Source organism: Trachemys scripta, chromosome 9 (genome assembly GCF_013100865.1).
Source record: "Trachemys scripta elegans isolate TJP31775 chromosome 9, CAS_Tse_1.0, whole genome shotgun sequence".
In the NCBI taxonomy this organism is placed as follows: domain Eukaryota; kingdom Metazoa; phylum Chordata; order Testudines; family Emydidae; genus Trachemys; species Trachemys scripta.
This window is the reverse complement of record NC_048306.1, coordinates 54905726-54933126: the sequence shown is the minus strand read 5'-3', so window position 1 is coordinate 54933126 and position 27401 is coordinate 54905726. Positions and strand designations below refer to the sequence as shown.

At 46.1% G+C, this 27401-nt stretch overlaps 1 protein-coding gene across 3 annotated transcripts in view; it reads right to left on the bottom strand.

Moving 5' to 3' along the window:
* PPP2R3A (protein phosphatase 2 regulatory subunit B''alpha) overlaps positions 1 to 27401 on the bottom strand; it is a 168549-nt gene that overhangs the window by 97871 nt on the left and 43277 nt on the right. For 2 of the 3 annotated variants that reach the window (XM_034780490.1, XM_034780488.1), the window contains exon 2: positions 22165 to 24756. In XM_034780490.1, the coding sequence (XP_034636381.1) occupies positions 22165 to 24180 (2016 nt within the window). In that variant the 5' untranslated portion in view covers positions 24181 to 24756. Of the gene's footprint in view, positions 1 to 3570; positions 4024 to 22164; positions 24757 to 27401 lie in introns of those variants that run through there. The other variant, XM_034780491.1, reaches the window with a different exon arrangement.

Below are 27401 nucleotides of genomic sequence, written 5' to 3'. Positions count from 1 at the left end.
AATCAGCTGAACATGAACTCCCAGATCAACGTTGTGCCCAAAAGGGCTAATGCAATCCTTGGATGTATAAACAGGGGAATCTCGAGTAGGAGTAGAGGGGTTAATTTTACCTCTGCATTTGGAACTGATGCGACCACTGTAATGGTGTGTCCACAATTCAAGGAGGAGGATAAAAATTGGAGAGGGTTCAGAAAAGAGTCAAGAGAATGACTAAAGGATTAGAAAACATGCCTTTTGGTGATAGACTCAATCTATTTATCTTAACAAAGAGAAGGGATTCAGTCTATAGAAGATTACAGTCTACAAGTACATACACGGGGCACAAATATTTGATAATTGGCTCTTCAATCTAGCAGAGAAAGGAATAACATGATCCAATTGCTGGAAGTTGAAGCTAGACATATTCACACTGGAAATAAGATGTAAATTTTGAATAGTGAGAGTAATTAACCATTGGAACAATTTACAAAGAATGGTGGGGGATTCTCCCCCATGGACAATTTTTAAATCAAGATTGGATGTTTTTCAAAAAGATATGCCATAGGAATTATTTCAGGGAAGTTCTCTGGCCTGTCTTATACAGGAGGTCAGACTAGCTGATCACAATGGTCCCTTCTGGCCTTGGAATATACGACTCTCAATCTTCCTTTATCCCACTGCTACTGTGGTAGCATGGCATCCTGACTCACTGGTGAAGCCAAGGGCCAGTTCCCCAGGCCACAGCCTTAGAAATCAGATAATTAATGAAACAAGAGACATCAAGCTAAGTTACTTCACTTCTCACAAGTATCACGACACATACAAATGCCACATTTTGCATTTGCAACACAAAATTAAATGTGTAATCTGCTAATCAGCCCTCCACAAATAATTCTTTCTCCTGAAGTCAGGAAGGATCTTAAGACAGAAACAAATTACATATGGATCCTTAGATTTTGAGGCCAGAAGGGGTCTCACCTCCTGCATAGCACAGGCCATACAACTTCACCGAGATTTCTCTGCATCAAACCTATACATTCCAGTTGAGCAAAGCATAGTCCTTAGAAAGAGACATATAATCTCAATTTAAATATTTCCTGTGACAGAGAATCCACCCCACCCCCCTAGGAAAGTTATTCCCAGTGGTTAATTACCCTGTTAAAAATATGAACCTTATTTCTAGGCTGAATTTGTCTAGCTTCAGCTTCCAGCCTTTGGAATCTTGGATTTTGTTCTGGCTTTGTCTGCAAAATTAAAGAGCTTTCTGCTATCAGAAATCTTCTTCCATGTAGGGACTTGTAGACCACGACCTAGTCACCTCTTAGCCATCTCTTGAATAAACTAAGTAAATTGACAGAGGGTCCTGTGGCACCTTTTAAGATTAACAGAAGTATTGGGAGCATAAGCTTTCGTGGGTAAGAACCTCACTTCTCTTGCATCTGAAGAAGTGAGGTTCTTACCCACGAAAGCTTATGCTCCCAATACTTCTGTTAGTCTTAAAAGGTGCCACAGGACCCTCTGTTGCTTTTTACAGATTCACGGCTACCCCTCTGATAAGTAGATTGAGCGTCTTTAGTCTCTCACTGTCAGGCTGGTTTTCCAGACCTTGAATTATTTGTAGCTCTTCTCCAAACCCTCTACAATTTTTCAACATCTTTGAAGTGAGGACACCAGGAATGGACATAGTATCCCAGGAATGGTCTTATTAAGGCCATATACAAGGGTAAAAACACCTCCCTGCTTCAACCGGATACTCTCCTGCTCATACATCCAAGGATTGCATTTACTCACTTAACCACCACATTACACTGGGAGCTGATGTCCAGACAGTTACTCACCATAACTGCTAAGTCCATTTCAGAGTCATTGTTTTCCAAAATCCAGTCTTTCACTATATAAGCATGACCTAAATTCTGGCTTTCTAGACCTATAACCCTGCATTTAGCTGTTTGAAAATGAATGTTGTTCACGGCTTACCATGCAATCTAGATTGCTCTGTAGAACTGACTTGTCCTTATCATTTACCACTCCACCAATTTGTGCATCATCTACAAACTTTACCAGTAATGATTTGGTATTCTTACAGATCATTGATAAAGATATTGAATAGTACGGGGCCCAGAACAGATCCCTGCGCAGGACACCCCCCCCCCCAAAATCCCCATTAGAGGATGATTCCCCAGTTACCTATCAGGCTACGTCCATACTGCTCAGTAATTGACAGAAGAAGCAGCTACAATCTATAACAAATTATAAATGCAAATTCAAGTGTCATATACACAGCTTAGTGACAAATGGATCTACAAACATGCCAAATGTGAGGAAGATTTTGACACAAGGTGATAATGAAATAATTCTATAATTTGTTACATGTGGCTGGAGTGGTCACTTGATGCATCTTTTAGCTAAAGCCAGATTCTCCAGGAATAAAGGAAAATATTGTTGAAACTGTAAAATACTTCCATAATAACCATTTTTCATAAGTTGTGCTTAAGATAGCAAGCCAGATCATAGTTTATTCTACCTCAAGGTCCCTAATGGCATTCAGAAGCTAATTATTTTGAGTAGTTTGTTAAGAACTAGCACAACTGGATGAGAATTTGTGAAGATAATTGTGACAAAACAGATTGTGTTGTCACTGCCTATGTAGTAAACATAGGGATGAAGAGAAATTTAGAAGAACAGACTGAATATTTCCATTGGCTTGGACAAAGTGCAAATGGATGGCTGTAATATTGTTATGCTGTCAAGACATTTGGAAGGTACTTCAGGAAACACAGAGAAATATTTAAGGACAAGCTTACATTATAGGCAGTGAAGAAACAGATGAAGCAAGCACTTGCTCCACTTCATTTTCTTGTCCATGTTCTCAACCCAAAACTCCAGGGTAGATGTCTAAGTACAAATAAGGTGCATCCTGCTATGACATGGTCATTGGTTAATCAACCAACAGAACAGATTTCAGGGACGAAGAAGAATCAATCCAAACACGTGTTTGCTGCTGACCCTATCAATAAAGTTGAATCACTGAAGTCCCTGGCAATCCACGTAGATGCACAGTTTATAAAAGTCACAAGCCAGCTTTGGAGGTGGCACAGAGGAGCACTCTCTGCTGGTGTGATCCTCCCAAGACCAGCTATGCTGGCTTCAGGGCAGATTTGTGTCAACAGAGCAGCACAAAGCCTACACAACAGAGCAGAGGTTTGGGTCACTGAGCATGGCATATAAAGCAAAATACTAACCATCCAGGCACTCAGAGCAGCCCCATGGGACACCCACCCACCAATGGTGCTTCTCTTAAAAACAGTGCAACAAAGTTTTCATCGTCTTTATCTATTTCTCCCTATACCCGTGAAGTTGTGGTCCTCATCCTAAAAAAAAAAAAAATAATAAGCTGTTTCTCCTTGTTTACGAATAAGACATTTTAACTCTGCACTCTAAGCCTGGATGGTCTATTTATAAACCTGTTGGTATCTGGCTGCAAATAACTTTCTGCAAATAGAGAAGCCTAGAGGGAACACAGTTGCATTCCCTGATCCAATAAAAAGACACGAAGTAATACAAAAAGAAAAGAAACCCAAGACTTCAAACCTGGGCCTGCTGGAATGACTTCTGCCTCTTCTTGATCCGAGATGGAAGAACAAAATCACAGCCCCTTGCAAGGAAAGCAAGCTCTCCTCTTAAGTCTGGGTCTCTTCGCAGAGAGTTTTCCTTGATCATCATCTTGTTAAGTTCCTGAGCAACCTTTTTGCTTTCCAGCTGTGGTACAGAGTCTTTGCAGGAGATCACGTCAGCCCCAATGGGTCACTTTCTTATTTTTGCTTTTCACAGGCAAGGAGTTGCAACTGATTTCATGTAGAAACATACTAACTCTTCTCTTTCCTCACAGGGAAAGCATCCTAGCATAGTATCTGAATCCTGAAGCCAAAGCCCCCCCCCCTTTTTTTACTGACATTTAAACTATCCCTCAGCACTACCAGTATCTCCTGATGCCTTCTTGCAATACTTTATCGAGAAACATGATCTACAACAGAATCTATTCCCCTGCTGGCTACATGACAGACAATCTGTCCTTGGCTTGTAATAGGCCAGGGGTATTGTGGGAAAGGAGGTACCCACCACCACTACCACGAGTGCTAAAGTTAGACACACTGCAAAAGTAGCTAAATATATCACCTTCCCCAATAGTTCTTATTTTAAGAGCTTCAAAGCTGAAATGTGATGTGTAAACCTGCATCAGTCAGCCCCTGCTGGGCTAAAAACATATGCTCTAAGCACAGGCCAATATGGAAATGGTGTTAAGAGGTTTATGATGCCTCTGCCTTGTGAGCTGATGAAGCGGTGGAGCAAGACTAATTCTAATTCAAATTGTAGACTATTATTTTTAGAAAAGCTTAACTTTTATTCCTTATTTGGAAAAAGCAAATCACCTTGTTTCTCTCCATCTAAAAGAAGTATCATAGGGTGACCTTAGGTAATAAACTCAGGCATTTTGGAGCAGCTATTACAAAAATGGTTTTATAAAGAGACCTTAATGAGTCATCCTTTTTATTTACTTTTTCCACAGCTCTCACTTTGCTGTCTCTGGCATGAGGAGCAGCCAATGTCTAACTACGTTACTTTGAAGAGACTCACACCGATGATTCTGGCTTATGACATCTGGGTGCTGGCTTGATGGATGCTCTGAACAGTATAATTTATAATAGTACTGAATCATGTGCCTGGAAATGGGAGCCTACGTCCAGTACCTGCTCCACAGGATGAGCAAACATCAGTTCTCTGTTTTTTCTTTCCTAGCTAATCCACTTCCACAGTCTACCATCCCCATTGGGTTTAGATGGTCCCAGCTACTTTGCCAGGAGCTTACTTTCTGTGTTTGGTAACACACAACAGGTGATACACCTGTTTTTATTCTAATCCTGGTTTTGAGAATAATTTTATAAGCAAATATCCCGACAATGTCCAGACATCCACCAAATTAAGGACATATTGGACCACATTCCCTGAGTTGGTCCCTTGCTCTCACTGGGACCCCTGTAGGGGCTCCAGAAGCTCATAGGGTTTTATTCCGTACAATAATTTAAAAGGAAAATCCTGTAGAGGGTTGTGGGACCTCTTGGACTGCAAACAACAAATCTGGGAGTAACTTGTCCCACTTACAGGCTTTTGTGGTCATGAATTTGTGCAGCATTCCCTTGGGAGTCTTATTCAAACAAATGGCTTAAATGAGCATTCAAGGATGACAGACTGATGTTGTACCAAATCCTTGGCTGGTGTACATTGGTGTTACTTCAATGATTTTACTGTAGTCTATGGAAATAGGGGAACTTACACCAGCTGAGGATCTGGACTTTAACATTCTGGAGGGAGCACATTGCTTGTAGCTGCTGGGACATAAAACTAGTGCCATTATCTGTTAACATTATCTTGGGTATCCACTTAATAGAACACGAAGCAGCTGACTGGTGACAAATTGTGCTGCGAAGGAGTACAAAAAAATGGCCTCTGCATATTATGTGGCAGAGTCAACTCTGACCAACATATAACCACACCTGTTGGCGCTCCGGGTACATCTACACTGCAATTAAAAACCTACAGCTGACCCATGCCAGCTAACTCAGGATCGTGGGGCTCAGGTTAAGGGGCTGTTTAACAGAAATGTAGACATTTGGGCTCACGCTGGAGCCCAGGCTCTGGGACTTTGCATGGGAGGAGGGTCCCAGAGATCAGGCTGCAGCCCGAGCCCAAACATCAACAATGCAATTAAACAGCCCCGTAGCCTTACCCCCGTGAGCCCGAGTCAGCTGGCATGGGTGAGTGTCTAATTGCATGTAGATGTACCCTTATTTCTAAAGGTCCTATCACATCAAGCCCAATCCAGCTGAATGGAATATTCACTGAACGAAGAGGGAGAAGGGTATGTTTGGGAGCCACCAGCTGGCATACATGGCAGAAATTACAGTATTCTTTGATTTCTTTATAGATCTGTAGCCAGAAAATCCAAGACAATTTTCTCTCCTGGGTGTCCTATGCTCCCAGGCAGTCAGACCAGGGTACAGCATGGGCTATGGCCTATTTCTCTACAAAAGGATTTAGAATGAGAAAGTTGTATAAGTCCGATCCTTTTGTGTTCATTTAAATTCCTTTACTTCTGCTTATAATTCTAAGGATATGTGTACTGTTGCTGTAAGTCCATAGTAGGAATGGGGATGGGGAAAGTTCTAGGAAGGCACTCTCCAGAGAAGCACAAAGACAGACAAAAGTTTTAGGAAGAATTCTAATTTCTTTATTTTAATGAATTATAATTATTGTGGCAGCACCAAGATGCCCAGCCAGGGCTCCACTATGCTGTGATTCATTACCACTGTCACATGGCAGGGAACCAGATGTTGATTTATTTTGAACCAGCAGTGACAGGGTGTATTTACCTCATCTTTCACTGAAATTTACTGAATGTCCAGAAAGATACCAAAAGACCTCTTGTATCCACAGTTTTAGCAACAGGTCTTTAAAAGAACTCCCCCATACCTGTGTGAAAAAAGGGACATAGCTATCTGGAAGCCACTGACTATTTTTTAGAATTGCAGAAATTTACTTTTCATGCCCAGGTGAACAGGTCATAGAAGAGCTAAGAGGTTTCTTTTCTTGCTTTGACATTCCAGAAAAATGTAACTGACAATGGGACCCAGTTTGCCAGATCTGAATTCCCAGGTTTGGATATATAGTAGATGCCAAGCACATTATTTCCAGTACCCAGAAAGGAACTAATAGAACTGTGCATTACAATAGCATTCAACATCCCTGTGGTGGGAAGAACATCTCAACAGCCCAACACTGTGGCATTTAATTTCAAAAGGGGGGACTATGCAAAAATGAGGGGGTTAGTTAAACAGAAGTTAAAAAGTAGTGACTAAAGTGAAATCCCCGCAAGCTGCATGGGCACTTTTTAAAGACACCATAATAGAGGCCCAACTTCAATGTATACCCCAAATTAAGAAACACAGTAAAAGAACTAAAAAAGAGCCACCGTGGCTTAACAACCATGTAAAAGAAGCAGTGAGAGATAAAAAGACTTCCTTTAAAAAGTGGAAGTCAAATCCTAGTGAGGCAAATAGAAAGGAGCATAAACGCTGCCAAATTAAGTTGAAGAATGTAATAAGAAAAGCCAAAGAGGAGTTTGAAGAACGGCTAGCCAAAAACTCAAAAGGTAATAACAAAATGTTTTTTAAGTATATCAGAAGCAGGAAGCCTGCTAAACAACCAGTGGGGCCACTTGATGATGGAGATACAAAGGGAGCGCTTAAAGACGATAAAGTCATTGCGGAGAAATTAAATGGATTTTTTGCTTCAGTCTTCACGGCTGAGGATGTTAGGGAGATTCCCAAACCTGAGCCGGCTTTTGTAGGTGACAAATCTGAGGAACTGTCACAGATTGAAGTGTCACTAGAGGAGGTTTTTGAATTAATTGATAAACTTAACATTAACAAGTCACCGGGACCAGATGGCATTCACCCAAGAGTTCTGAAAGAACTCAAATGTGAAGTTGCGGAACTATTAACTAAGGTTTGTAACCTGTCCTTTAAATCAGCTTCTGTACCCAATGACTGGAAGTTAGCTAATGTAATGCCAATATTTAAAAAGGGCTCTAGAGGTGATCCCAGCAATTACAGACCGGTAAGTCTAACGTCAGTACCGGGCAAATTAGTCGAAACAATAGTTAAGAATAAAATTGTCAGACACATAGAAAAACAAACTGTTGAGCAATAGTCAACATGGTTTTGGTAAAGGGAAATCGTGACTTACTAATCTATTAGAGTTCTTTGAAGGGATCAACAAACATGTGGACAAGGGGGATCCAGTGGACATAGTGTACTTAGATTTCCAGAAAGCCTTTGACAAGGTCCCTCACCAAAGGCTCTTAAGTAAAGTAAGTTGTCATGGGATAAAAGGGAAGGTCCTTTCATGGATTGAGAACTGGTTAAAAGACCGGGAACAAAGGGTAGGAATTAATGGTAAAGTCTCAGAATGGAGAGGGGTAACTAGTGGTGTTCCCCAAGGGTCAGTCCTCAGACCAATCCTATTCAACTTGTGCAGAGGCGGTCAAAAAAGCAAACAGGATGTTAGGGATCATTAAAAAGGGGATAGAGAATAAGACTGAGAATATATTATTGCCCTTATATAAATCGATAGTACGCCCACATCTCGAATACTGCATACAGATGTGGTCTCCTCATCTAAAAAAAGATCTACTGGCACTAGAAAAGGTTCAGAAAAGGGCAACTAAAATGATTAGGGGTTTGGAACGGGTCCCATATGAGGAGAGATTAAAGAGGCTAGTACTCTTCAGCTTGGAAAAGAGGAGACTAAGGGGGGATATGATAGAGGTATATAAAATCATGAGTGATGTGGAGAAAGTGGATAAGGAAAAGTTATTTACTTATTCCCATAATACAAGAACTAAGGGTCACCAAATTAAATTAATAGGCAGCAGGTTTAAAACAAATACAAGGAAGTTCTTCTTCATGCAGCGCACAGTCAACTTGTGGAACTCCTTACCTGAGGAGGTTGTGAAGGCTAGGACTATAACAGCATTTAAAAGAGAACTGGATAAATTCATGGTGGTTAAGTCCATTAATGGCTATTAGCCAGGATGGGTAAGGAATGGTGTCCCTAGCCTCTGTTTGTCAGAGGATGGAGATGGATGGCAGGAGAGAGATCACTTGATCATTGCCTGTTGGTCCACTCCCTCTGGGGCACCTGGCATTGGCCACTGTCGGTAGACAGGATACTGGGCTAGATGGACCTTTGGTCTGACCCGGTACGGACGTTCTTATGTTATGTTCTTATGCAGCAGAGAGATCTCCTATTAGCTCTGCTGAGCTACAGAGCAAAGCCCACATCAGTCACCAGAATAAACCCTGCTCATCAAATTTTCTGGGTCAACAGATCAGAATGCATTTCTAACCTTTGAGGCAACTCTTCACTGTAAGTGGCCCTGCTTAAAGGATGAGTTGAGAGATGCCAAATGTAAGAGATCTCTTATTTACCCATCAAAATGCAGTCAAACATTCACTCACACCTAAACCTGGAGGCCCAATCCTGATGAAGGTGGATGAATGAAGCTGCTGTCGCTGGGTATAGCTGCAACCCAATTCCTATGTGGCTGGGGCTGATCAAAGCATTCCATACAGATGAAATGGGCAGCGGCTTCCGCTGGTTCCAAACCCAAGTGAACTGCCACAACACCCTAATAGCACTGGTATTCCCATTAGCAGTCGCTGCCTTAGAGGTTTCAGGTGCCAGGTGTTTTGTCCCATTGAGCATGAGTGTTTTGGGCTATTTCTTCACAATGTATTACATTCTAATTTTCCAAAACTAATTGCATTTTATTTTTTTCTATCACCTATGGATTGCTGGGGAGATTTATACATTATTGTAATTACTTGACAGGAGGCTGTTAAAGAGTAGGAGGGTGTCGCCCTGGGAGTGGTGACCGAGTTCTCCCCTTTAGCAGTATGTCTTGCATTCACTGATCATCTTTGAAGTGAATAAGTCTCTGGACGGGGTCCCTCACTGGGTGAAGATGCCATGTACTGCCAAATCGTGAAGTTCCCGTTCATGATCGATTGCAAAATGTCTTCTGAGCGAGTCCATGAGTACATTCTATGTCCTGGGACGATAGGCTGCAGACAAGAGGATCTGCTGGTTGATGCACCAATTCCAGAGATTAACTGCCTCTGCGCACAGCACGTCCGATCTCGTTCCTCCCTGTTTGTTAACATAGAAGACATGTTCGCCAAATGGGGGACTCTGACCAGAGACCTATTTGCTTCACAGGTGTCTGACATGATGGGAACATGATGGGACTGTACAAACAGAAGAAAGGATTGGCAAGCCTCTCTCACAACTCTGAGTTCCAGGATGTTTATGTGCATCCTGAATTCTCAGGGAGTCCATATTTCTTGAGTCATGAGGTCATCCAGGTGGGCTCCTCAGCCCACCAGGATCCATCAATGATGATTGTCTTTCTGGGAGGAGGGAAGAAAGGGAACCCCCACGCATACAGGATGTGGGTCTGTCCAACGCTGGAGGGATGACAGTACTTTGGTGGGGACTGTCAGCATGAAGTCTGTGAAGTGGCGGTTTGGCGAGTAAATGGACTGGAGCCACATCAGGAGGCAGTAAAGGTCACATAGATACATGAAGCTATGTGGCCAAGGGGGGACAGACAAGTTGTTCACTATTATGTTATAATGCCACTCATTGTGTGGAATCTGTCCATGGGCAAGTAAGCTCATGCTGTCACCAAGCTGGTCAAAGCCCTGATGAAGTCCAGAGACTGTGTGGGGTCAAGGATTGATTTCTTGACATTGACACTGACTCCGAGAGAGAAAAGGAGGTTGAGTAACATAGAGGTTGACATGTGGACTTCTTGTCTGGATCCCATGGCTAGGAGCCAATTGTCGAGATATGGAAATATAAGGATGTCGTAACTCCTGACATAGGCCGCTATGACAGAAAATACTTTGGTGAAGACACTGGGAGTATTAGCTAACCAAAAGGGGAGGACTTCGTATTGGAAATGTTGGGAACTCACTGTAAATCTCAGGAAATGTCTGTGGGCAGGATGAATATCGATGTGAAAGTAAGCGCCCTTCATATGGAGAGCCATAAACTACATGCCTTTCTCTAAGGATGGAATTCTGGCTGCCAGTGTGACCGTACAAAACTTGCGTTTGGGGATGAAATGATTGAGGTGCCAGAGACTGAGAACTGATATCCACCAACCTTTCTTCTTGGGATGAGGGTGATGGTTGAGTAGAATCCTGTTCCCTGATATTCTGGAGGAACACGTTCTATTGCTCCCTGTTATAAGAAGAAGTTCACCTCTTGGGTGAGAATACTGTCATGAGAGTGGTCCCTGAAGGGGGGTATGGAGGGGGTTTTGGAGGAGGTACTGTAACAAATTTGATCATATAGTCATGTTGGATGATGTTCGACACCCATCTGTCCATTGTTATTGCACTCCAAGGCCTGGTCTACACTATGACTTTAATTCGGATTTAGCAGCGTTAAATCGAATTAACCCTGCACCCATCCACACAACGAAGCCATTTATTTCAAAATAAAGGGCTCTTAAAATCGATTTCTGTACTCCACCCCAACGAGCGGAGTAGCGCCAAAATCGATCTTGTCATTTCGAATTAGGGTTAGTGTGGCCGCAATTCGATGGTATTGGCTTCCGGGAGCTATCCCACAGTGCACCATTGTGACCGCTCTGGACAGCAATTTGAACTCGGATGCACTGGCCAGGTAGACAGGAAAAGCCCCGTGAACATTTGAATTTTATTTCCTGTTTGCCCAGCGTGGAGAGCACAGGTGACCACAGATAGCTCATCAGCACAGGTAACCATGCAGGCCGATAATCGAAAAAGAGCACCAGCATGGACCGTATGGGAGGTACTGGATCTGATCGCTATATGGGGAGAGAATTCAGTGCTAGCAGAACTTCATTTGAAAAGACGAAATGCCGAAACTTTTGAAAAAATCTCCAAGGGCATGATGGAGAGAGGCCACAATAGGGACTCAGATCAGTGCCGCGTGAAAGTCAAGGAGCTCAGACAAGCCTATCAAAAAACAAAGGAGGCAAACGGTCGCTCCGGGTCAGAGCCGCGGACATGCCGCTTCTATGCCGAGCTGCATGCAGTTCTAGGGGGGGCCGCCACCACTACCCCACCCCTGACCATGGATTCCGAGGCGGGGGTAATCTCATCAGCTACACCTGAGGATTCTGCGGACAGAGAAGAGAAGGAGGAGGACAAGCTTGCGGAGAGCACACAGCACTCCGTTCTCCCCAACAGCCAGGGTCTTTTTCTCAGCCTGACTGAAGTACCCTCCCAAGCCTCTCAAGCCAGTATCCAAGACCATGACCCAATGGAAGGGACCTCAGGTGAGTTTACCTTTTAAAATATAAAACTTGTTTTAAAAGCAAGCGTTTTTTAATGATTACTTTGCCCTGAGGACTTGGGATGCATTCGCGGCCAGTACAGCTACTGGAAAAGTCTGTTAACATGTCTGGGGATGGAGCGGAAATCCTCCAGGGACATCTCCATGAAGCTCTCCTGGAGGTACTCCAAAAGCCTTGCCACAAGATTTCTGGGCAGTGCAGCCTTATTCTGTCCTCCATGGTAGGACACTTTACCACACCATGCTAGTAGCAAGTAATCTGGTATCATTGCATGACAAAGCCTGGCAGCGTATGGTCCTGGTGTTTGCTGGCATTCAAGCAACATCTGTTCTTTATCTCACTGTGTAATCCTCAGGAGAGTGATATCGCTCATGGTAACCTGGTTGAAATATGGGACTTTAATTAAGGGGACAGAGGTGGCCTTTCCTACTGGGCTGTTTGCCTGTGGCTGAAAAAAAATCCTTCCCTGCAGTTAGCCAAGGGGGGGGGGGAGAAATTGGCCCTGAGCTTTTCACATTTGGCTAGCAGGGATCTTCCCTGATACCAGCCACACGGTGGGGGGGGGGGGTTAGTTGTTTTCTGCTGCTGAAGGTTAACAGGAAAACCGCAGCAGTCAACGGGCTTTGCTTGGTATGTGGGAAACGAGGGCGCAGAAGCCGAAAGACAATGGCTTACCATGGCCGCATGCAAGCTGAATTCTGTTGCCCGGACCTGCGTCTGTGATCTCTAACACCAAAGCCACAGGCACTCAATATTAAGATGGAAAATGCGACCTTGAACTGAAATCACACGTGCTATGTAATGTGAATAGTGTTGTTCACCATGAAAGAGTATAAGCATTGTTCTGTAAAATGTATCATTTTAAAAACTTCTCTCCTTTTTTTCATCCCTCCCTCCAGCAGCTGCAAATTTTTCAAGCCTCCCTCCTCCGTCCCGAAGGCTATCTCAGATAAGGCGGCGGAGAAAGAGGACACGAGACGAGATGTTCTCGGAAATAATGGAATGCACCCGCAATGAAAGAGCTCATTTGAATGAGTGGAAGGACACGGTATCTAAATACAGGAAAGATGCCAGTGAACGTGAGGTCATGAGGGACACTCGAGATGAGAGGTGGCAGGCTGCAATGCTGGGGCTGCTGCATGATCAAACGGACATGCTCCGGCGTCTGGTGGAGCTCCAGGAATGGCAGCAGGATAACAGACTGCCGCTGCATAACCTCCCTCCCCCCTCACCATGTTCCATAGCCTCCTCACCCAGACGTGTAAGAACGCGGGGGGGAGAGGCTCCATGCACCCTCCCACTCCACCCCAGTGGACAGCCCAACCAAAAGGCTGTCATTATATTGAATTTTTTCAGTGGCCTTTTACTTCCCTCCTATCCTCCTCCCAAACCTCACCCAGGTTACCTTGTCGGTTCTCTCCCTATGTTTATAATCAATTAATAAAGAATACATGATTTTTAAACGATAGTGACTTTATTTCCTTTAAAAGCAAGCTGTGATTTAAGGGGGGAGGGTGGTTTGCTTACAGGGAATGAGTCAATCAAGGGGGCGGGTTTTCAACAAACAGAACTTTCACACGGTAGCCTGGCCAGTCATGAAACTGGTTTTCAAAGCTTCTCTGATGCACAGCGCTTCCTGGTGTGATCTTCTAATTGCCCTGGTGTCTGGCTGCGCATAATCAGCAGCCAGGCGATTTGCCTCAGCCTCCCATCCCGCCATAAAGGTCTCCCCCTTTCTCTCACAGAGATTGTGGAGCACACAGCAAGCAGCAATAACAATGGGGATATTGGTTTGGCTGAGGTCTGACCGAGTCAGTAACGAGGGCCAGCAACCTTTTAAACGGCCAAATGCACATTCTACCACCATTCTGCACTTGCTCAGCCTGTAGCTGTACAGCTGCTGACTCCTGTCCAGGCTGCCTGTGTATGGCTTCATGAGCCATGGCATTAAGGGGTAGGCTGGGTCCCCAAGGATAACTATAGGCATTTCAACATCCCCAACGGTTATTTTCTGGTCCGGGAAGTAAATCCCTTGCTGCAGCCATTTAAACAGATTAGTGTTCCTGAAGACGCGAGCGTCATGAACCCTTCCCGGCCAGCCCACATTGATGTTGGTGAAACGTCCCTTGTGATCCACAAGTGCTTGCAGCACCACTGAAAAGTACCCCTTGCGGTTTATGTACTGGGTACCCTGGTGCTCTGGTGCCAAGATAGGGATATGGGTTCCATCTATCGCCCCACCACAGTTTCGGAATCCCATTGCAGCAAAGCCATCCACTATGACCTGCACATTTCCCAGAGTCACTACCTTTTGTAGCAGCAGCTCAGTGATTGCTTTGGCTACTTGCATCACAGTAGATTTGCCCACTCCAAATTGATTCCTGACTGACCGGTAGCTGTCTGGCATTGCAAGCTTCCACAGGGCTATCGCCACTCGCTTCTCAACTGTGAGGGCTCCTGTCATCTTGGTATTCTGGTGCTTCAGGGCAGGGGAAAGCAAGTCACAAAGTTTCAAGAAAGTGCCCTTACGCATGTGAAAGTTTCGCAGCCACTGGTAATCGTCCCACACCTGCAACACTATGCGGTCCCACCAGTCTGTGCTTGTTTCCCGGGCCCAGAATCGGCGTTCCACGGCTATAACCTGTCCCATTAACAGCATGATCTCCAAAGCACCAGGGCCCGCATTTTGATAGAATTCCATGTCCATGTCCTCATCACTCTCGCCGCCGTGCTGCCGTAGTCTACTCCTCGCCACCTCATTTTGCAGGTTCTGGTTCAGCATAAATTGCACGATAACTCGCGAGGTGTTTACAATGTTCATGACTGCTGTCTTGAGCAGAGCGGGCTCCATGCTTGCTGTGGTATGGTGTCTGCACTGTTCACCCAGGAAAAAGGCGCGAAACGGTTGTCTGCTGTTGCTTCCCTGGAGTGGGGGGAGGATGTACCCAGAACCACCCGCGACAATGTTTTTGGCCCTATCAGGCATTGGGATCTCAACCCAGAATTCCAATGGGCGGAGGAGACTGCGGGAACTATGGGATAGCTATGGGATAGCTACCCACAGTGCAACGCTCCGGAAATCGACGCTAGCCCCAGTACGTGGACGCACACCGCCGAATTAATGTGCTTAGTGTGGCCACACACATTCGACTTTATACAATCTGTTTCCAAAATTCGAATTATATAAATTCGGATTAATCCCGTAATGTAGACATACCCCAAGTGTGGGAATAGAGTGCTAATGATCCCCAAAGGGAGTAGGAGTCATGAGGTGGTAGGCATAGTGGTTGGCAGCTCTCAGGCTTGCATCAGGAATACCTCATGGCTGAAGGCTGTATCTTTGATGTTGAAGCCTGCAAGGGGGGCGCTGGACAGCGAGACCTCTGTGCTTTTTGACATTTCCTTGGATGCTCAAAAGGTCTCTGTGAATATACTTGATAAGACCTGTAGCATCTGGGGGATGACTGGCACTGTAATGTTCATTTCAGGGCAGGAGTGTAGATGCCCAACGAGCGAAGAGTGGCCCTGGAATCCTTTAGCGTATGGAGCAATTCATGTGTCTTCTGGTTAAAAAGATGGAATTTGTCGAAAGGGAGGTCTTCAATAGTGTTCTGTATCTCCCTAGGAAAACCAGAAGAATGGCACCAAGACTCCCTATGCGTGACTATGGCCGTAGCCATGGTCCTGGAGGAGGTATCTGCTGCACCTACTGCAGATTGGAGGGCAGTTCTTACCACAAACTTCCCTTCTTCAATAAGTGCCTGAAAATTAGTACTATTGTGCTGTGGATGGCTATCCGTAAATTCCTTGAATTTGGCTAGTATGCCTGATAATTCACAATCCTGAATTGCAGCCTAGATGATGAATATACTGTCACAGCCTGGACGATTAGGGAATTTGGAAGTGCATGGGAAAAAAGAAACTCAAAACCTTTGGCAGGAACATAATAGCATTTTTCTGCTCCCTTGGAGATAGCTGTGCATGTAGCAGGGGTGTCCCACACTGTCCTGGCAGGCTCCAGAATGGCTTCATTAATTGGTAACACAATTCTCACTGGCCCCAAGGTGTGGAAGATATCCAGCAGCTTGTGCTGGCAGTCTTGGATTTCTTCTGGAGAAATTTGGGGTTCCCGTGCAATTTTCCATAACAGCTCCTGAAACTGTCTGAAATCATCCGGTGGGGGAGGGGATGCTGTAGTCACCTCCTCATCTGGAGATGAGGAAGGGAATATTGCCAGTTCTAGTGGAACTGCTGGGACTAGGCTAAAAGGTTCTCCCTCCACCACTGGATCTGCTTGGTACCCTCGAGGGGGAGGCAGGTGATGGTTTCCTCATCGCCTGGGCAGGTTCCAAGGGGTAATATTGTGTCCAGGGTCCCCAATATGGCCAATAAGCTGGATCCGATGGAGGTTGTGGGAGTCCCCACAGAATGGGGTACCAATGGCTCCATGGTGACTGAGGGGTTGATGTTGCCAGGGATGTGATGGTCTCTGTGATGGCGTTTATGAATGGTATGATAAAAGGTGGCTCTTCCAGTTCTGATTCATTGGAAGAGGAGAAGGTGAATTCCAGTTCCAATTGCAGTACTGTCAGAGCTGGTGGAAAAGTGTAGCTTATCCATGTAGGGGGAGAGGGATCCCATATCAGAGGCATGTCCCTTGGTGGAGATATGATTTCTCTAGAAGTGGAGGGACCCTATGGAGGGGGTGACTCTGGATCTGGAAGGCAAATACATCCTGAGGCTCAGCCACTGTTCTGGATCGATGTGAGAGGCACTCTCTCTCTCCCAAGTATTGGTACCGGCGCTGGGGTCTTTCCCGGTAAAGGAGGGTCCCGTGTTTTGTGGGGTGACGGAGATGGTGGTACCATTGTATCAGTGCCTGGAACCACTGGATCCCATTGCTTATGGGTCTTTTTCTCATGCCTATCAGACTTAGCACGTACTCCATCCCCTTGGGCCAAGCAGGTGGAAGGAGCATCCATCTTCTTTGATTTGGAGGAAGGCTTAGTCTCAGTGCTTAATTTGTGCCAGTGCTGAGCCCGGCATCTCTAGGCTTGGCAGTTCATAGCCCTGGCACCTCTGGGGTCTGTGGAGATGGTTCTGCTGGCACTGGAGTCAGATGTGGTAGTGGGAGGTGCGCTCTTCACTGAATCAGGCTGATGAACGGGGGAATTCCCTGGCCTGGGTCCGAGTGCGGTCTCATGGCGAGCTCCATGAGATGCTTCCAGAGGTGAAGTGCCTGGTCTTCTCGGATGCGGCTGGGGAAGGACTGGCAAATACTAGACATGACCGCAATGTGGGCTTCCCCCAGGCAGAAGAGGCAGCATTGGTGGTTGTTGTTAATTGAGAAGAATCGCGGGAAGGAGGCTCAGACTTTGAAGCCTGGAGTCCTCCACATAGCCCAGTACCTGCATAGATATGGGGGAGGAGGGGTGAAAACCCCAAAGTTTATCTAAAAACAAGCACTAAAACTATTAACTATCAGAACTAAGATAAAAATAAAACTGGTAAATCTACTATAAAACTCATAAAACTATGTACAACTATCTTTTTTAGAAGTGCATCAGAGATGAGGACACTGAAAGTTCTGACCTGGACCAGGTGGCGGTGAGAAGGAACTGGAGATGTGGTCAGTCTGCCCTGTCCTTTCTCACCTCAGATGGGAGCATGAGATGAGGCAGGGCACATGCGTGGGCCAACAGACCAACAGAAGTTTCAAATTCTCCAACTCTGGGAGCCTGGTGCAAATGCATAATCCTCAGTGGAATACAATAGTGACCATCATTTGAAGAAAAATCTGGTATAACCTAATTGTTGAGTGCTTGACTTTGCAACCTTAATAATCTTTTAACATTCTGCAATTTTTCAGGTTTTAAAAAAAGCAAACTGAACAAACAAATTCCATCATGTGACATCATATTAACACCCACGTGGGACATCAGCAGAGTTGCAACCATTAGATCCCCCACACAGAACTCATGGACTAACTGATAGCAATAGTAGGTTGTTACCTTCTATGTGGACCAGCACTAGAGAGGCCACGGACACTTTGCCAGTGGGCTTCACAGATATTTGTAACAGCAGAGGAAAAATGAAGTCAGGGATCTTGGGTTCGATTTCATGCTCTGGAGGGGGGCGTTCTCTAGTAGGCAGAGACTCTTCTGCCCTATCACTTACAACTTCTCCCTGTCCCAGACCGATCTCTTCCCCATTCCTAGCTCCTCATCCCAGTCCTATTCTCCTCACCAAGCCAATCCCACTCTCTACTCCTTGGGTTTCTTATCCCAGTCCCAATTTCCTCGCCCAGCCATTCCCAGTCTATCCTTCACACCACAGTCTCTATCTCCTGCCCCATCCTCCAGTCAACCCCTGGTTTGACATTCCCCATTTCCACTGGCTCCCAGTTTCAATCTCCCTCTCCAGGCTTCTTATCCAATCTCAGTGCACCCCCCCTCTGCCACTGGCACTCTGTCCCAGTCTCTTTACCAAGACAATCCCAGTTCTCCTCCATGACTCCAGCTCCTTGTCTGATATCTCCTTTCCCCCTCCCCATCTCCTTACCCTCACTTCATTGGTTCTGTCACCTTGCCTAGCTAGTCCTGTCTCCCTCACAGGTCCTCATCCAATTTCAGTATTCCCTGTATCCACACCTGATTTCCCTCTCTGGCTCTCTGTTCCAGGATCCCCATGAATTTCCAGTCCCAGTGTCTCCCCCCTCCCCCACCAGCCTCCAATCTCAGTCACCTCCACGCAGGCTAATTTTCCCAATCTATTTCATGAACCCTCCAACTCAGCCTCCCCAGGTCTGGTTCCTGTCCCCTCTCCATTCAATTCAGGCAGCTGCTCCTCCACACTACCTGGGCCCAGCAGGGATGTCATTGAGAGCACAGGAGAAACAGCCTCCCTGCTCTAAGACCCAGTTCTGGTGTCTGGACCCATCCTGGCCTGGAGCAGCAATTACAGAGAAAGTCCTACTTTGCCCCTGTAGCCTGGGGTTGGAGCATATTCAGTTGTTCTGTGGTGATGGCACATGCACACTCTGATCACATGTAGAAGCTGTGCTCAATGAGGACGGAATTTTCGGAGATTTAACTACTAAAATCAAACAAGTCTCTAATGAGCACGTGCAAACTGAGATTTTTCAAAGTTGTATAACTTAGCCACATTTTGGTGAATTTTCACTGTGATAGCAAAAGGCACATCCCTGACACAAAGGCCATCCCTTGACAACTTTCATGGGCCTACTCCGGAGCATGGGGCACAAGAGCTTTGCAAAGAAAATGTCAGAATTTTTTTAACATTGCAAAATATGCATTTGTCTCTATCCTCATTCTCGGAAACAGCTGAATCATTTTAACTGAAAATTTCCAAAAACATTCAGCCTAAGGCAGACATCCCGCACAGAACATTTCAGCCAAAACAGTTAACATTTGGCAAAGTTATAAGTCAAATTGAAAACAGGGTTTTATAATGGGAAGTGTTGGGCAAACTTAATAAGACTGAGTGGTACCAGCCCTGCCTATAATAAGAATAATGTGCGTTTGTTACATACACAGTGTAAGATTGATGAAGCCCTTAACTGTTCATTTCCTTGTTTTTAAATATTGTAACCTTAACTGTTTTCTTAAACAAATGGCCATCTCTTCAACTGGCATAAACCAGCATAGAATTCAATGCAGCTACACTAGTTCATACCAGCCGAGGGTCTGGTACAAAGTGGTTGGAGTTCTTGGAATTTCTCAGCACTTGCGGGTTTTTGTTCATTGTTTACATCTTTCAGTTTTGAATTTGTGTAGGTAAGTGAAGGCAGTTTTTAAAGTCTTACTTAAGTGGGGTGGATTGGTTTCTAGATTATTCAATAAAAGGAGGGAGTAGTGCTAAACAAATTAATAAGGGTTCCCATGCAGTCCAAGCTTTGTTCAATGGATATCTGAAAAGATACATATGTTCCGGAGATACTGTTGCTAAACTGGCCACCAGCATGGGGGCACACTCTGTTTTAACTCAGATTATGGGTAAAAAGCGCTTGACTCCATAGCCAAAACCTAATAAAGTGCTTGGCTCCATAGCCACAGTCCCTCCCAGCCAATTCACTAAACCTTGCTGTGCCAGTCATCCCATCTGAAAGATGAGGTTCCTAGCTTTGCAGTTACCTAGTGCTTTTTCATCTGGAGATCTCAAAGCACTTTAGAGAAGTGAGTAAACATGGTTATCCCCATTTTACAGTTGCCTCACTTAGTACAACAAGGGCTTTCCTGAAACAGTTTCCTTTGTCTTCAGATGAAACCTGGTAATTGTCAGCTAAACAAAATGTTCCAAACCAAAGTCATGTGGGGGAGGGGGAGGAGCTAAAATATAGCTTTATTATGGAAACTGGTTGCAACATTTACTGCCTCCCCATAGTTAATTAAAGTATCACCATGTTATGACAGGACAACTGCAAAGCAACAGCCACAAAATTGTGTTGTTTACTGCTCTCTTCATGATGTACAAAAACAGCATCCATGTTTTAGCATTGTGCTTTCTGTTTCTGTAATACCAAGTCCTGACATCCCTTTTTTTCCTGAGGGACTTCAGAAATCTTTGGAAAATAGAAAGGTGACATCCCTGAAGGGTGAAACGAATTCTTTAGCTCTCCCAGGCTCAAATGAGGAGGTTGCATGTTCACCCTGACTGGGAGCTGAGAGAGCAGTGGCTCAGGTTTTAGACTCTGGCAACAGCCATGTTCCAGCTTTCCAAAGACTGCCACAGTCCCCCGTGAAAAGAGGGATGTCCAGGACACACATTCCTCAGGCTGGAAAAAACAAAACAAACAAACAAAATGCCAGAAAATTTTCCTTCAAATGAAAAAAAAAAGTTGTTGCTATCTTTATACATCAGTAAGGAGCAATAAAGATCAAACGTGGTTTTGTTTGAAATTCATAATTGAAGAGCAACTAGACTCTTTCCACTGGCCTTGCTTTGTGAATAAATAAATAAGGGTCAGACGAAGGTAAGACCAACATTTATTTCTGAGAGTTTGGGTCCTCTCTTGCAGGAAGGAGTCTTTCTCCCTTGCTAGTGATATCAGACAAGATTCTGTTTGTAGCCTGCTATTAGCAGAGCTGCCTGAAGAAATACTAAAAAACAGTTGGAGGGTCTGAGGTCTAAAAAAGATTTTGGCACTCACAGCCAGAGTCAGAAGAGCTCCCCTCCCCTGTCAGCACCACAGCAGGTAGCTACATGCTCAAAAAAAAAAAAAAAAAAAAAAAAGCACAGAGCCTTGGGGGACAATTTGGGTGCAGAGCTCTTCTAAAAAAAAAGCAAGCTGTCCATAAGCTCCCATTGGCACTACTGGGCACTGAGCACTGGCTCTTACTTAGGTGCCTAAATGGGAGGCGGGCTCTGGAAAATCTGGCCCTGCCTGTGTATCCTGAGCACTTGGAAATCTGACCCTGATCAGTTTTGAAAATTCAACCCCTAATGCAAATGCGAGGCCACAAAGCTTGTTCAAGCAACTGAGGCCCCTCCTTCCTTCCCAACAGGTTCCGAGCCATCACCATCTCCTGGGCAGATCCACCCTTGGCTTCACAGCACACCTGCAGTGAAACTGGCTGCCAGTGTGTTGGATTCCCTGCTCCCGAAGCCCCACTGCAAAAATGCCAGACTCCATGCTGGCTCCTCGTGCTTGGAAGACAGAGTAAAAGAAACTGCTTCTCACCAGCTTCTGCCCCCTTTTCCAAGGGTGGTGGTGGTGCTGGCTCTCCTGCTCCGAGGGAATGGAGAAAAGCAGGGTAAGGCCAGCCTGTGGGCTCTGCATTGAGGCAGGGGGCACACCAGCACTCAGGACTGGTAAGGGAGGCTCCTCTGGCTCATCCAGGCCCAGGGCAAGGTTTTGTAGGTGCTCATTTCTTGTTTCCATGGGTAATTTGTTTAGCCACCAAGTTTCCTTTCCCCTCCAAGTATAAATGGCCCACTTACAGGACACTGCAAGCAGAACCAACCCCAGAACTACCATCAAGGAGAAAGGCTCTTCTGCAATGAGGAGGAGATGATCTCAGATTAAAACTGAGATACATTTGGGTTTTTTTAAAAGCCACTGTTCAATCCATGTCCACATTGTATTCAGTAAATCAGACATGTCCTTTCTCATTAGTACACACATTCATTCAACATGTTGTTCATAGTTTCCAGTGTCCCTTTCACTCATTATCTAACCATAGGCTTTAATGTCTTACCTTGATCACCTCTGGGGGCTGCTGAATCAATGCGGGGACAGTGTCTTTGGTAGTAGCACCCATACAACTTCTCTGTACAGCTGGGAAGGACTGTGAGGGAGTGGTCAAGGTTTCCTGAAGAATTTGCATCATTTCCTTCTCTTTCGATAAATTTCCTTTGCCCATGTGGCATTCCACCAGTTCTTGGGCAAAATCCTCGATACTTTCCAGGATACGCAGTAGAAGGGCTTTGTCGTCTTCCTCCATTTTGTGGCCATTAGTTTCCACGGTCTTTGACAAAGGGGAAGTAGAGTTTTTGTCAGGGAATAAACAGACTTTATTTTTGGTTTCAAGAGCTAGTGGTAGGACCTTCCCACCCTCTTGGCCAAAGCCCTTCAGAAATCCAGGATCGTTCTCCTTCATGGTGGGCTCCTTCAGCGCGCTCTCCATTTTCTGTGAAAAGTGCTCCAAGTCCAACAGCAGCTTATCTATCTCATCCTGGTTGTTTTTCCTTGATTCTCTTTGTTCTCCTGAAGAGGTGCTAGCCCTGGAATCATTCATAAGAGAATCTGAGACTGGTTCTATAAAGGTGATTTTCTCAGAGGTCTCGGCAACAGCTTCAGCATGAACTCTGGCAGGTGCCTCTTTAAGGACTACAGTAAGATCTGGGCTTCCAGTTTTCTGTTGGCTGTTCTCTAAACTCTCCCAGCTACCTTTATGTTCTGCCCTCTTTCCCTTGCCTAGTGCTATCTCCCCATCTGACTCCTCTTCAATGTATAGCGTTTCTGTAGAAGACACACAATTGGAAGGGCTTACAGTTAGTAACTGAGGTACAGTACAAGCATTTTTCACAGTTCTTGAGTTGTTCTGCTGGGTGCTGCTGTGCAAGGAGTCTGAGGTAAAGCCCCCAGTGTTAGTTTGGATAGGTTTTGGGGTGCTAGTTGTGCCAATCTCATGCTGGCCATCTTGCAGTTCTACAGTAAGAGAGGGTCTTGTTATGGCAGATGGCAAATGCACAATATCCTCATACCTAGGAGGTTGCTCATTGCCAAATATTGGGGAAAAGGGAGCCTGTTGCAACCCATGCAAACTAGTAACCAATTCTGCCAAGTCACCGAGTTCCACGTAACTGGGCTGCTTTAGTTCAATGGGGAGCTTTTTCAGGTAGGAAGAAAACCTAGTCATCAAATTCCTATAGATCATCTCAGAGCTGGCCAAGGGGTCATTATCATTTCCCCCACTGATATCACCTGAAGATTTCTTTTTGATGCAGTGCTTGATGATATCTGTACATTTTTTCAGGTCCTCAGAGCATTTGAGCAGAATGTCCAAACACACTTTAATATCTCCACCAGAAGAGCTGTCCAGCTTGTGCTTTTCCAAAATCTGGGTGATAAAGCTCTCTTCAGAGAAGGCCTGGGTGGAGAGGGAAGTGGCAGTATTCACATTTCCCTCTGAGGAATTGCAGTTCTCCTGCCATTTCTCCCCAGCTGAGGGAGTCTGCAGCAAGCCAAAGGGAGGGCAGTTCTCATCATTGTTGAAGTGTCCATAAATCAGATCAAAATCAAATGACCGTCGGTTGAACGATTCTGACCTCACTTTCCTTCCCTTTCTGTAGGTCACATGGCTGGAAGAGGTTTTGAGCCTTTCAAAGGAGAATTCCTTTATTTTACCACTGGCAAGATTTATAGCTTCCCCGGTGATATCTTTTAGACTGCAGGTGGTTTGCACTGAAGATCCCTTTTTGAGCCTTGGATTACTTGGGAGGATCTGCTGATAGTCTTCATTCCCAGCCAAAGTTAGCCCATTTTCAGGAGTCGAAAGTCTCTGGTCTAGATCTGCACCTCTGACATTAGATGCAGGGACTCGAAGTAGCTCTGCACAAATACTGTGGTGGGCCACAATGCATGCAACTCCTTGCTTGAACACCTGACAGGTCCCAGTACAGTAATGCACAGTGTGCTGAAAGTGACAGTCTATCACGACACTGCTGTAACAGTTCACAGTAGTGACTACAAGCTGATAGGTTGCTGCCATAGCATGAATTCCCCTTGGTAGCGAGGCTCTGAAATTCACCACAAACTCAGAAGGTCCAACCGCCTCTTCAAACCCAGGCTGGATTTAATGAAAACATTCCTATTTCAGTCTCATCCCATTGATTAAGAAAATAATTTTTAATTACAGGGAAAACTCTGAACTGTAAAGTCTATAATCCTGGCGAGGACTGGGGCAGTATCTGCAGTAAAGTTGCAACTGCAACTGCAGCACATATAAGGTTTGACTTAGGGTGATTTGATTATATAATATTGCTTAAAATTGTACTCCAAGCAGAGATTACTTTGCTGACCACAAAAACAGCATCCATTACTTCCCTTCTCATAGTCCAGGGAGGTTCAGTAAGAGACATTATAGAACACACACCAGCTCCCAGACTAAAGAAATGACAAAACAACTATTTTTTTCCTTATATTTTTTTCTCCTTCTTCAGGCCTGGGGTGTTAGAGAGGGATGCTCTGTGCTGAAAAAGGCAGATACTAATTGGCTGCAACATAACAATGAGGAATCCACAGCAAACTGAAATAATCTGTTTCTGCCAACTGGTAAGAGAGAGACCTGCAATAAAAACAAATACAAGAGTCAATATCATTACTAGAGAGAATATGTAACCTTAACTAATACTGTACCAAACATAAGACACCAGATCTAATTCCCAGTACATGTCCTTGTATGGGCAATGGCATCATGAGAATCAGTGGGCCAAACATGATAATGCAGTTGAAATGCCTGCCTATGTTTAAAATAAGGCTTCCCATGCATTTCCATTCTAAGGACTCTTTCTCAGCTCCTTGTAACATTCCCAAATTTATTTCTTTAGGGCTGCTCAAGGGGATTTTTTTTTCTTAAATCGAGCAAAAATGTTTTAACCATTTCTGGGAATGAGGACGGGGATTGGAGGGGTGAGGAAGACCAACACTGCATGCTGCCCAGATTGCATACTGTGTTCACATAATTAAAGTCAAATGTATTATGAAGACCAGCAGGGGACTGCAATAACATGGCTGCCTGAGCTCTGAGGCAAAGTAATCTGCCTCCATTGACCCCTAAACATACTAAACTCCCCTCTACCCCCAAAATCAGAGCTGCAGAGAATGGATTCTTAAAAAAAAAAAAAAAATCTGAAAAAGATCCCTTACTAAGAAGAGTGTTTGTGGTTCACAATCTGGAGAGCCCTCTCAGGCTCTAAGTGAACACACAACAGCCAAATTAGGCAGAAATACCACAGCTGGAAAAAACCAAATGGCCACCAAAGCAGACATTTTAGAATTGATCTCTGAGTTTAAGCTCATGACAACTGATCTGATGACCCAGCTTCTAGAAGTAAAAAAGGAAGTTACTGACTTGGAAGAGTGCATCTCTGTGCTAGAGACTAGCATCAGAGAAGCATGTGAGAGAGTGACAGAGTTGCAGAGCCACCTGGCACTGATGGACTAGAGCAGGGGTAGGCAAACTACAGCATGCGGGCTGGATCCAGCCTGCGAGCCATTTTAAGCCAGCCTGCGAGCTCCCGCTGGGGCACTGGGTCAGGGGCCGCACCACACAACTCGGCCTCGCTCCGGCTGGGGCGCAGCGTTGGGGGCCACACCACCCAGCTCCTGGAAGCAGCGGCATGAGCCACGGCATGGCCCCGCTCCGGCTCCTAAGCACTCCAATGGGAGCTGCAGGGGCGGTGCCTGAGGACGGGGCGGCATGCAGAGCCGCCTGGCCGCGCCTCCACATAGGAGCCGGAGAAGGGACATGCCACTGCTTCCAGGAGCCGCTTGAGGTAAGCACCACTTGCAGCCAGCACCCCCGAGCCTCTCCCCACGCTCTAACCCCCTGCCCCAGCCCTGATCCCCCTCCTGCTCTCCAAACCCCTTGATCACAACCCAGAGCACCAGGGCTGGTGCAAGGATATTTTGCACTCGAGGCAAAACTTCCATCTTGAGCCCTCCTTCCCCCTACCATCCCCCCAGAGCATCGTTTATTATAAACTTTCAAAAATGAATACTGCATAATGTGGCATTGTTCATTAGAATTAATACACATTCAGCTTGAAAATGTATTAATTTAATTATTTAGTCTACATAGTTAATGAAAATAAATGGCCTTGGGTCTCCTGCACGTGGCTAGAGTCCCTCCTGCCCACCCCACCCCCCAATGGATCTGGAAAGGGCTGTTTTGGGGATCAGAGCACAGATCTTGGGGGCTTGGGGAGGAGGCGGCTCGGGGCTGGCAGGGGGGGCGCAGTGATGTGGGGCGCGGGTGGGCAGTGATGTGGGGCACAGCAGAGGGAGGCATCAGGGCCCGCGGTTGCAGAGGACGCCCACAGAGGTAGGTGCTAAGGGGCAGGTTCTGTGGTTGGAGAGGGGAGCGCTGCGGGGCGGGTTGCAGGGGGAAGGGGAGGCTCTATGGGTGGAGAGGGGAGTGCTGCGGGGCAGGTGTCCGAGGGCAGGGTCTGAGGGGAGAGAGGAGCACTGCGGGGTGGGTTACAGGGGGAAGGGTCTGGGGGAAGAGGGGAGCGTTGCCTGCGGGGCGGGTGCCCGAGGGCGGGCAGGCTCTGGAGGGGGCGCGGACGGCGTGTTGGGCCCTGCGGTGTCCATGGTGACTGCAGCCGCCAGCCAGTGCTGGGTCTTGAGGTGCGGGGCCAGCCGGCACGTACAACCAAGCTCCGCGGGCGCTGACTCGGCCCGCAGGCGGCACCGTGGCACATGGGGGCCCAGCTCCTACCAGCTGCAGCCCGGGAAACAGCAGAAAGCAGGTAACAGCTGGGAGCACCCAGATTCACCCCCGGGATCCCCCTGCGCCCCTGGCCGCCCCACTGGAGCTGCGAGTGGAACCCGCTCCCTGCACAGCATCCTCCGAGCCCCTCAAGGCAAACCCTGCCCTGGCCCGGCCATGGACCACCTCTGTGCAGGGAATGTAAAAAAAAAAATTTGAGGCATCGCTTTTTGGCACCCCCAAATCTTGGCGCCCTAGGCAGCCGCCTAGTTTGCCTAGTGGTTGCACCGGCCCTGCGGAGCACCCTCCTGCACCCCAAACCTCTCATCCCCAGTCCCACCCAGGAGCCTGCACCCCCAGCTGGAACCTGAACCCCTTCCCCCACCCCTGCCCCAGACCTGATCCCCCTCCCACACTCTGAACCCCTTGTTCCCAGCCCACAGCACCCTCCTACACCCCAAACTCCTCATCCCCGCCCCACTCCCAGAGCCCGCACCCCC